The sequence below is a fragment of the Conger conger genome, chromosome 6 (assembly GCF_963514075.1).
Source record: "Conger conger chromosome 6, fConCon1.1, whole genome shotgun sequence".
In the NCBI taxonomy this organism is placed as follows: Eukaryota; Metazoa; Chordata; class Actinopteri; order Anguilliformes; family Congridae; genus Conger; species Conger conger.
The window spans coordinates 50,898,616-50,910,841 of NC_083765.1; the positions used below are offsets into that span (position 1 = coordinate 50,898,616).

Genomic DNA, 12,226 nt, shown 5'->3' on the forward strand with positions numbered 1-12,226 from the left:
TGAATTATTATATTTATTACACGGACACAGAAGTGTGCTCAAGTGTAAATAAAAGCACTTGAGCTCAATAAATTTGCGCTTTTGTTTGCTTTTGTTCTCTAACTGAAATGTGTGAGTTAAATCACTGTCACACTAATTCAGGCTTAATGAAAGTGATGTGTGTTGCCATTGTGCATATTAAATTATGATGCAAAAATGCCAGGCTGTGAGCTTTGCGATTGGAGCAGCAACCAGCTGTGCCTCTCTTTTGGGAGGGGGGAGCTGACATTAACTTTCCTGGGCCTTCTTAAATTAATGGTGACAACCTCCCCCAGAACCCCCCGCGCTCCTGCCCCATTCTCGCCCAAGGACGTGACTCACGGGGGAACACGTGTCGTGAAATCGCATTAACCTTGTTGTGTAATCAATTACGTATTAAACAGATGTGCCTTTTTAGAAAGAGTTTTTTTTTGGTTGTGTGCTTTTTTTAACGTGTTGGCCCATGGAGGGAGGTCAGTTTATCAGAATGACACTTCAACAAGAACCCTTCAGGGCTTGGCAGCAGCAGGGCTGTTTGCAGAGGTGGATGCCCGGGGGAACCAGGCTGCCTGCTGGGCTCTCCAGCCCCCAGCTGCCATGGCACGGCCTTGGATTGTCATTTCATGGCTGAATTGTGGCTGTACTATAGTTCTGATTTCCTACCTCAAGTTTTAGAGAAAAAAAAAAGAAAAAAAGCAGTTTGCACCACCACGAACCAATAAACCTACTCCAGACTCCAGGCTGAGTTTATTTGATAACTGGTTTAGCAGTTATCTGGAGTTAAGTCAGGTGAAACAAATACTCAAATACATTCCAGGGCCAAGTCAAGTGGTTAGACATTTACAGATAAATGGTATGTTCATCTAAATCCAGCTTTATGTAAAGGTGATAAATTATTTTTTTATCCGTTGCAGAAGCTGCTGTGTCATTAAAAGATTAAACTTGATGTTTCATGAGGAACGAGGGGAATAGCCCAGCTTAACGACTCCGTTTTATCAATTTCCTGTTTTAGTTTATTTATGTGCACACAGGTGTAGGGCAGTTGTAAATGTGTTTTTCTGAGTGCATTACTCAATGCCTTATTTCTGAGTAAAGCCCTGTTATCTCTTTCACAGTCCTGCACTCTCTCCAGTCCTCTCACCGTTTAAACCCAAAGTGTAAATGACACGGAGGGTGTTAGCATCATCTATGCATATAGCTGACGCACAATACCAGATACCTTGGCATTGTAAACCACAAACAAGATGTTTGCTCCTTGCTGATTGGTAGCCTTTGATCAACCCCCACTCGGCACCCAGATCACAGCTGCACCCTTTTATCCTGCGTGCTGACTAGTCACGCCAGTTATATTCGCCATCTTTGAGTCATACTCGCCATCTTTGAGTCATATTCAGAAAATAACTACTGAGACGGTTTCTGATACTAAGCGGATAGGGGAAACTCAGAGTGCAGAGTCTGTGGTTATCTTGCAGCACCGCATTCCTGCGTTTGTTAGCCCACAATGCTAGTAATTATTTCATCATCTCACCTTAAGCTGACCCTAAAGTGGTCGTATTTGATATGGTCAGCTCATAAAAATCATAACGAACATCAAGCGACAAAGCATATCATGCTATCTCATAGACCTAGATATTTGCACAGGGTGGATTGAGTATCTCAGAAACGGCTAGTCTCTGGAGTTTGCAAAGAATGGTGCAAAAAAAACCCCAAAAAACAGTTAGTTGAAGTTCTGCAGACATAAACATCTTGTTAACGAGAGACCTCAGAGGAGAATGGCTGATCAAAGCTGACAGGAAAGTTACAGTAACGCAAATAACCACACATTACAACAGTGGCATGCAGAAGAGCATCTCTGAACACACAACGCATCATAACTTTTCAGTAGATATGCTACAGCAGTAGAAATCTAAAAGATAAGTCTAATAAATACCTCATAAAGTGCTCGGTGAGTGCATATGCAAGGACATATTTACCTACACATCGACTGGAGCGTTGCAGAGTGACCCAATTCCTGCAAATTTTTTTAACCATGGGGACCGTTAAATGCCTCATAGATATTGTGACCTTATAGCGACTGTTTTTATGCCTGAAAAGCATTCGCAGTCCTTTAATAAATCTGGCCCCATCTCTTTTGTGACTAATATGGTGGCGGCTTTGATGTCAGTTTTCTTGGACACTAAACTGCGGCATGAACTGTCACTCAAATGACTTGTCCTGAAAAAGTGTTTGCACTTCCCCCGCTGGCCTCCCTCCCCCTACCTCCTCCAGGTTCAGCATCCCTCTCCTTCTGCTCTCCACAGACGGCAAGAGGTCGAGAAGGTCATAAAAAACAGTCCATTGATTTAAGTTTTTGTCAAATACCCAACCCCGTCACATGCTATTTATTATTCAAAAGCAGCCTGTCTGAATAATAATGAAATATTATGAGAATGTATTTAGATGCTCACCCCATATAAAATGGGGTCACGTCACTGAAAATGCTCTCTATTGTGTTTTCAATGGTGTTTCCACTGTCTTCCTCAGAAATATTCACTCAGACAAAAGATTCCTTCGAAGTCCTCCAAAGGAAGGTCTGAAAGGTCCTCTATTTAAATGTTGGCATTGCAGAAAGAATCTTTCTTGTAAAACAACCTTTTGTTGTAAAACAATCTCTAGAACTGTTTTTTCCAACGTGCAACGGTCTCAGTGTGTGTATTGGAAATGCTGAGGTATCGTTATGCAGGCGAAAAATTATAGACCACAATGTCATTAGCTAAAATGCTTTTCAGTCAACATACAATAACATACACATAGTCGGTTCTCCGCTGGACAGAAGTTATACTGTAGCTGATGTGTAGCACAGATGTGGAGAATGTCGCCGTTGGTGTGTGGATGAGAAGCATCAATTGTACAGCGCTTTGGATAAAGGCCAAAATGCCAACCTTTTTTTAAAAATGAACATAGCCTTTATTGCAAACTAGCAGAAGTGTAGCTTAAAATGACATTCTGACATTGATGTATTATGGCGTACATAACAGGAAGGCTTCTGCAGTATTTTTAAATATACTTTGTCTTATTTATTGATATAATGAATTTTGTGTGACATTCGATTGAGTCCCAAGCACAGAAACAGGAAGAAAGAAATGATTGGTTCTGCTCTGGGAAAAGCTGCAAAGAAACATAAATCCTCTCTATTCCCTGGTCCGAATGCCCGATGAGATCTCACAGGACTGCAGGCATGGGATGTGCTGCCCTGAGACCACAGGGGTATCAGCGCTGATGTGTCTTTGCCTCATGATAAATGAAAGTACTTCAGTGGCCTATTTGTCGAGTACGCGTGCCGTTTTTGTGTTTTTCGCTTCCTGCTCTGCCGTGCAGTATTTGTGTTTGTTCTGTGGGTCGCAATCCTTCCTCTGAAGGTAAAAATTCCCACTTTTCTTTTTCAGTCTCTAAAAAATGGCGAGAGGGTGCCCAAGAAGGATGTGCAGAGGATCCTGGAGCTCAGCCAGAAGCAAAGGTATAGTCACTTTCTCCCGTCATATTTGTGCTGAGGTAGAGACGCTGTTTAAAAACCACTCTGCTTGTTACCCGGTTACAAATTGTATATTCGGCGAACACCCGTGCTTCTTCACCTGTGTGACATCTGATGACTCCCTTGGGTCCAGGTACTTGGCTCCAAGGACCTGCACACTCAGTGATAGACAGCTAGGGGGGCGCTCGACCCACTGTTAAAATGAACTCACTACTTGATTACACTGGGAACTTCAAAAGAGTGCTGAACTGAGATCTGCTAGATGTGGAGAGCTTATTAACTGTGCAGTGCTAAAACAAAGACTAAAATAGCATGTTCTAACTGTGAACCAGGCACACAGTGAAATGTCTGCATGGGTTTAGATGAAGCTGAAAGGTTAGTTTAGCTTTAGTTAGGTTAGGTTTAGAGCAGGGGTCGGCAACCCTGGTCCTGGAGAGCCGCAGGGTGTGCTGGCTTTCGACTCCACCTTAAAATAAGCAACCGATTCAGACCCAAGAAACCAGGTGAGGTGAGTTAACTGTGTAATCAACGGCATTCATTGATCAATTAATGCCAAGTAACAACGAAAGCCAGCACACCCTGCGGCTCTCCAGGACCAGGGTTGCCGACCCCTGGTTTAGAGGAAACTAAACCCAAAGGCATATTTGGTGGTCACCTAAATTTCTGAAGCGTACTACCCAAAATTGAACAAATACAAAACCTGCTTACTGACTCAGACTTTCTCTGCCTTACTGAGAGCTGGTTAACTGTGACAAATATTCCAGGATACACATGCGTTAGGAAGGATAATAGGGAGGAGAGTGATCATTGACATTAGAGAGAATTGGATTGTAATGGTGAATGCCTGGGGCTTGTTCTTTCACCACTAATTAATTTAAATGTTCTTGCTCTGTACAACCAGTGGTGACTGGGGTGGCCACGGGGGTCTAAAGCCAACAGACTCAGGACTTTTCCCGATTTTTTCACGACTACAAATCAGTTGGGTATTTGACGGGGACTCCAATATTGGGGCAAAAGATGTGGAGTGTGAGCTCGGCTTGTGAGCATTCACTTTCACAATCTGTACGAAATTAGGGCGCTGTTGTTGCTCAAATCAATGCTGAATGCTGGGCTCGGCGGTTCGGGCTATTCAAAAACCAAGGCCTTTCTAGTGTTAACAGGCATTCGATGTTTCAGTTTTCAATTTCGGTACGTTTTTAGCGGAAGCATACATCGTTCTCAGCATGACCTTTGGTAGTTAGAGACGAGTGCAACACACCGCCAAAGAATGTTCTGTAGTGTACAACTGCACCGACACTCGCAAACACCGCTCCCCCCGTGTCTGATTACAGCCTGCTGCAGTGCAAGTTACTATTTTAAAATAAAGAAATATAAAATTCTTGCAAATTAACATTAACAGAGGCACGGTCGTTCCGCCGTTCTGGGACCAATATACATGAAAAGTCTTTTGGTAAGGCAGATGCGCTATTCCAATTAATCCAGAAAATCCCCTAAAAATCTGTTTGGTAGTTTTTATGAAAAAGATGAGTGAAAATATTAGCATTTTCGCTGTTCTACAAGCGTTTTACAGTTTCTCTCACCCAATTGGAACACGTCCTACTTTTAAATGGACTAGTGCCTTTTCCTAAAATTGGGTTTTCATGTGCTACGGTTTCAACGAGGCCCCGTTGAAAATGAATGGTGAAAAGTTAGCTTGTCTGTTAGCCAGTGACTCGATAATATAAGGCATTGCGCAACTGCGAGCCACGCGCCTCACGGAACATACGGATTATACATTGCCAGAGCCATATGGAGCCAAAATGGAGTGTGAAGAGCAGGCAGTGTTTTTCGTGTCATTTAGCTTGTGTGTACTTCAAAGGCATACTTTGCTATCTCGATAGGCTACAACCAAACGAGGCCTGGTCCGTATCATTGTTTTCTTTTTGCTTTTATGACGTTACATCCCTGTCCATCTTCGTAAGCCAATATCAACCCCTGCTGAAAAAGACACCTTGAGCTAGGTTTTGAAACAGCTGGTTGACCAATTTGACCAGCTCCATAGGCTAATCCCAGAATCTCCATGCGTCTGATCTCAACACCGTGTACTGTAACAGTTTTATGTTCTTGGCTATTGTCGGTTGCATCTCACATAGGCCTATGTTAATTCAGAAACATTTCTGTACATTAATGAAACATAGCCTATGCTATATGGCGCTTCATATGTCAGTTATCGCGAGTGTTCACATTGTTAAACAATTACTTCCCACTGTAACATCTGTAAGAAATGTATTGGTTATAAATACGCCACTTGGAAACTGTTGGTTGAATAAATTCATCCATGCATGAATTACGTAGGCTACTTAAATAACTAGCTGCCCTGCTTGTTAACAGTCACGCTGGTTTTATGTAGGCTACAACCAGTGGCATAATTATTTTAAGTGCAGCTAGGAAATGTTCATTTCTGGTGAATTTTAAGGGGGAAATATGGCCGATTACTGATCATTGATGCTGGGTGTTATATATAGCAGACAATACCCGATGAAGTGGTGGAGTGGTCACGGAAAGAAATTGTAGCAACAATGGGCTAACAAGTGCTTGAATTTTCTAATTGACCAGTTTTCAGGTCCCCTTGCAGAAGAGATTTCGATCTCAATTGGGTATTCCCGGTGGAAAAAAGAAATAATTGGATAAAAAAAAGAAAACCAAGGGGAAGTTGTCTCATGAGATGCTATAGGAACAGCCTACGAGTGAATTTCATTGATGCATTCTAATCGCTTCATTCTGTGCATGAAGCTGACCCTGTGGAAATATCTGAATGTGTTTCTAAGCCGATCAGCTTTCGGCATCTCGCATGTGTTGTCGTGATCTCTTCTCTTTTTGCGCTTGCTTAGTGACCTAGCTAACAAGTTGGTTTAAAACAAATTTCCGCTTGAAATGACACAAGCCAAACAGTAGCTAAAGGTTTTGTAAAATGAGCCATCCGCAATGATTCCGGACAATTACCGTAACTTCCACTATTTCATTTTTGACTCAGTCTGGAAAAGGCGGAAAAGAAGGGGGTTCAAGGCTTGTTGGCTACTTCCCTGAAGCTGTTGCTGCTGTGACGTTTATGTGTAAGGGCCATTATTTATTTGATAGGTAACAGTCTTAAACTACCTACAGTTTTCTGTTCTCTCTCTTTTGAAATGGTCAAAAATTTAAATTATATTAGTCATTAATAGTTCAATTTATTATGGCAAAATTTGCGGAGTTTATTCTGAACGCAAGTGGAATATTGTAAAAAGCTGATTTTCAAATGATTTACTTTCTGATAACACAAGATATCATCGGTCAGGGCAACCACTGTGTATATAGATATGATTTACCTTCCAGTAAAAAAAGTCTGGAAATTCAAGTGAGAGATAATGTCATAATGGTGGGCAAAAGAATCAGAATCAGAATAGTTTTATTTGGCAAGTAGTTTTAACATACAAGGAATTTGCTGTGGTTTGAACAAAACATGACAATACAACGTGCACTGACACTCCGAGGTGACCGTCCATGGCGCTATCTTGATCAAAGGCATCTAAATTCAACCAAAATATCTTGTGTTATCTTGTGTAAGCCAAAAAAGACAGGAAATTCACAGAAGCACTGAGAACATTATCTTCACCTATGCCCTGACAAGGCTTCCAACACACAATGCATTAATACCTGCTATGGGTACTGTAACTATGGTGGTCTACTTCAAACAACATGTACCACTGGGCAGGCTGCTGAGGATTCAATCAAATATTCTCTTTGAATCAACAACCAAATTGATTATTTTCAGAGGAACACAGGAGTTGATTAATTTCTAGAAATTAGGCAATATTTTTTTGCTATATGTACTTAAAATGTACCAATTATGTGTCTTGTTACTTTCTAGTAATTAATGCTGTGAAGAAGAAAAAGAAATATTACTGTCACATTCAAGGCATGACAATGAAATTAATAGAGTCATAGTATATAGTATATACAGTATGTATATATATCCATATCTTAATTTGAAATATACACATGTATTTCTAAATGTTAAATAGGTCTTAATATCAAAATCAATGGAAAAAATATGAACCAGCTCATTTCAGCCCAAAGGCTTTCCTATCTTTACCATTAATTTGTGATTGAGCAAGGTAATGTATGTATGGAAAGGATCCTTTTGAATGTGAATTCATTTTGCCAGTCTATTGCTAGTCTATTTTTGAAATAAGAAATCAGCTGATAATTGTTTGGTGACCTATTGTTTTAAGGCTCCATCTTCAAAATATAAGTGCTGGTGCAGTTCTGGGTACATTTCATAATGGATTTAGAGTATATGTGTTATGTCTATGTGAGCCCACACCAAATATTAATGTAGGTTGCACTGATAAATCATACCATCCTCATATAATAATGATATAATGATGATAGACATAATAATAATAATAATAAAAATTGAGAAAATTGTATTTACAATTGTATATATCACTTTTCAAGAAACCAAATACTTTACAAAATCTTGGGGGGAAAGGACAATTACTATGGTGACTAACAATACAATTCTGATTATTTCTATTTATTCTGTATTTACACAGGGAGGACTCATTGAGACGTGTCTCATTTTCAAGAGTTCACTTTTAACAAAAATAAAAAAATCAATATGACAGGAAATACAGTTAAAATAATAATAACTACACATACTTACAATAGAAACTAAAACAATTTAAAAGTGAAATCAATCAAATCACAAATTCTACAAAACAAATCTTCTCTGTTTTGATGTTCTCTCTTATTGTACAGTTGTCTGAACATTTTCATGGCTGCTACCAGCTCAGATATACACTATGTACTTATTTAATTTGGCAGTAATTACCTCTTTTAATTTATTTTACAGAGCATTAATTAACTCTGAAAATAATCTATTTGGTTGTTGATTCAAAGAGAATATTTGATTGAATCCTCAGCAGCCTGCTCAGTGGTACATGTTGTTTGAAGTAGACCATAGTTACAGTACCCATAGCAGGTATTCATCCATTGTGTGTTGGAAGCCTTGTCAGTGCATAGGTTAAGATAATGTTCTCGGTGCTTCCTGTCTGTGAATTTCCTGTCTTTTTCGGCTTTGCCAATCATTATTGCTTTAAAACATAGTTTTTGGGTTGAATTACTATTAATGTTTGAAGCAAAAACTGCTCACATGTATCTATTAAATAATTTTGCATATGCAAATCAAACATTTATTTTGTAGAAAACCATCTGTAGAATGCATTTTAAGGCCTGCGTCTGTGGGCCCACTCGACTGCATTGCGAAGCAGACTGGAGTGGTTCTCAGGGTTTCCAAAATGATGTGACAAATGATCAATACTGATCAGAAAGGTGGAATTAGTTTGGAACAATTGGTTGAAAAAATAAACAAAATTATCTTTTAAGGATTTACGTTATATGATTACTCCCATGAGTCCTTGCAAATCTTAAATATACTTAATATTCTGTTTTACAGAGAAGAAAATCTTAATCTCAATTGTACATACCAAATTAAGAATAAAAATCTAGGAGCCGCGGTGGCGCAACAGGCTAAGACGCAGCAGACTTGTGGTTGCAGTTTGCTGCAGTTGCACACTGGGGACCGGGGTTTGATTCTGCTAAAAGCCAAGTTTGGCCGGCTCACGTGGGGCAGCAATAATTGGCTTGCTGCTCCAGAGGGAGGGACTTGGCAGGGTTATTAGATCGCCGCACAATAAGCACCTTGGGCGCCTCGGAATCACGGCAATGGGCATGAGACGAGACGGCTTGAAGAAGGCGTGTCGCTCTCATTTGGGCCGCCGAGGGACGGGGTACAATTGGCTACCAAATTGGGAGAAAAAGGGAAAAATCTGGAAAAAATTAAAAAGAATAAAAATCTAAATTATTCTGAATATTGAATCAGCCTTTTCTCCAATTGTACAAATTCACAGAAAATGTTTTCAGTTCATTTGATTTTAAATTAAACTTTTAATTGATATTTAGTTTTTATTTGCGTGCCAGTACTACAAATACAAGTAAACATGAAATCTGTACAAAATACATCTTTATTAATCACTTTATTATTTACAAAAGAAAAGGAGAAAAGGAGCTTTGAATATTGCATATTCCAATAATTGTTTTATTCACACCAGATAGGGAAATGGTGGTAAAATATTAATAAAAGATCTTCCATATTTATTCTATGAATATGTGTTGTGACTGGACATTTGTCATGATTGGTTTTACAGGGAAGAGATGAAGTCTCTCCAGGCAGCACTACAGAAGCAGCTGGACGAGGCTACAGAGAGAGCCGCGAAACAGCAAGCCACAGTGAGCGACCAGCCACCCTTTCTGTTCCACACATGAACACCTCACCCTTTCTGTTCCCCCACACCCATCACTCAGGATCCACACATTAACACCTCACCCTTTCTGTTCCACACATGAACACCTCACCCTTTCTGTTCCCTCACACCCATCACTCAGGATCCACACATGAACACCTCACCCTTTCTGTTCCACACATGAACACCTCACCCTTTCTGTTCCCCCACACCCATCACTCAGGATCCACACATTAACACCTCACCCTTTCTGTTCCACACATGAACACCTCACCCTTTCTGTTCCCCCACACCCAACACTCAGGATCCAGACATTAACACCTCACCCTTTCTGTTCCACACATTAACACCTCACTCTTTCTGTTCCTCCACACCCAACACTCAGGTTCCACACTTTAACACCTCATCCTTTCTGTTCCTCCACACCCAACACTCAGGTTCCACACATTAACACCTCACCCTTTCTGTTCCTCCACACCCAACACTCAGGTTCCACACATTAACACCTCACCCTTTCTGTTCCTCTGCACCCAACACTCAGGTTCCACACATTAACACCTCACCCTTTCTGTTCCTCTGCACCCAACACTCAGGATCCACACATTAACACCTCACCCTTTCTGTTCCACACATTAACACCTCACCCTTTCTGTTCCACACATGAACACCTCACCCTTTCTGTTCCCTCACACCCATCACTCAGGATCCACACATTAACACCTCACCCTTTCTGTTCCTCCACACCCAACACTCAGGTTCCACACATGAACACCTCACCCTTTCTGTTCCCCCACACCCATCACTCAGGATCCACACATTAACACCTCACCCTTTCTGTTCCACACATGAACACCTCACCCTTTCTGTCCCCCCACACCCATCACTCAGGATCCACACATGAACAACTCACCCTTTCTGTTCCACACATTAACACCTCACCCTTTCTGTTCCCCCACACCCAACACTCAGGATCCAGACATTAACACCTCACCCTTTCTGTTCCACACATTAACACCTCACTCTTTCTGTTCCTCCACACCCAACACTCAGGTTCCACACTTTAACACCTCATCCTTTCTGTTCCTCCACACCCAACACTCAGGTTCCACACATTAACACCTCACCCTTTCTGTTCCTCCACACCCAACACTCAGGTTCCACACATTAACACCTCACCCTTTCTGTTCCTCTGCACCCAACACTCAGGTTCCACACATTAACACCTCACCCTTTCTGTTCCTCTGCACCCAACACTCAGGATCCACACATTAACACCTCACCCTTTCTGTTCCACACATTAACACCTCACCCTTTCTGTTCCACACATGAACACCTCACCCTTTCTGTTCCCTCACACCCATCACTCAGGATCCACACATTAACACCTCACCCTTTCTGTTCCTCCACACCCAACACTCAGGTTCCACACATGAACACCTCACCCTTTCTGTTCCCCCACACCCATCACTCAGGATCCACACATTAACACCTCACCCTTTCTGTTCCACACATGAACACCTCACCCTTTCTGTCCCCCCACACCCATCACTCAGGATCCACACATGAACAACTCACCCTTTCTGTTCCACACATTAACACCTCACCCTTTCTGTTCCTCCACACCCAACACTCAGGTTCCACACTCACTTTAACACCTCACCTTTCTGTTTCTCCACACCCAACACTCAGGTTCCACATTAACACCTCACCCTTTCTGTTCCTCCACACCCAACACTCAGGTTCCACATATTAACACCTCACCCTTTCTGTTCCTCTGCACCCAACACTCAGGATCCACACATTAACACCTCACCCTTTCTGTTCCACACATTAACACCTCACCCTTTCTGTTCCACACATGAACACCTCACCCTTTCTGTTCCACACATGAACACCTCACCCTTTCTGTTCCTCCACACCCAACACTCAGGTTCCACACATGAACACCTCACCCTTTCTGTTCCCTCACACCCATCACTCAGGATCCACACATTAACACCTCACCCTTTCTGTTCCACACATGAACACCTCACCCTTTCTGTTCCTCCACACCCAACACTCAGGTTCCACACATGAACACCTCACCCTTTCTGTTCCCCCACACCCATCACTCAGGATCCACACATTACCACCTCACCCTTTCTGTTCCTCCACACCCAACACTCAGGTTCCACACATTAACACCTCACCCTTTCTGTTCCTCTGCACCCAACACTCAGGATCCACACATTAACACCTCACCCTTTCTGTTCCCCCACAGCCATCACTCAGGATCCACACATGAACACCTCACCCTTTCTGTTCCTCCACACCCAACACTCAGGTTCCACACATGAACACCTCACCCTTTCTGTTCCCCCACACCCATCACTCA

The 12,226-nt window shown here is 41.8% G+C and overlaps 1 protein-coding gene across 3 annotated transcripts in view; it reads left to right on the forward strand.

The window, feature by feature from the left end:
• luzp2 (leucine zipper protein 2) overlaps window positions 1–12,226 on the forward strand; it is a 146,603-nt gene that overhangs the window by 83,361 nt on the left and 51,016 nt on the right. For all 3 annotated transcript variants that reach the window (XM_061246766.1, XM_061246767.1, XM_061246768.1), the window contains exons 3-4: window positions 3,444–3,514; window positions 9,757–9,838. In XM_061246766.1, coding sequence (XP_061102750.1) covers window positions 3,444–3,514; window positions 9,757–9,838 — 153 coding nt within the window. The remainder of the gene's footprint in view (window positions 1–3,443; window positions 3,515–9,756; window positions 9,839–12,226) is intronic.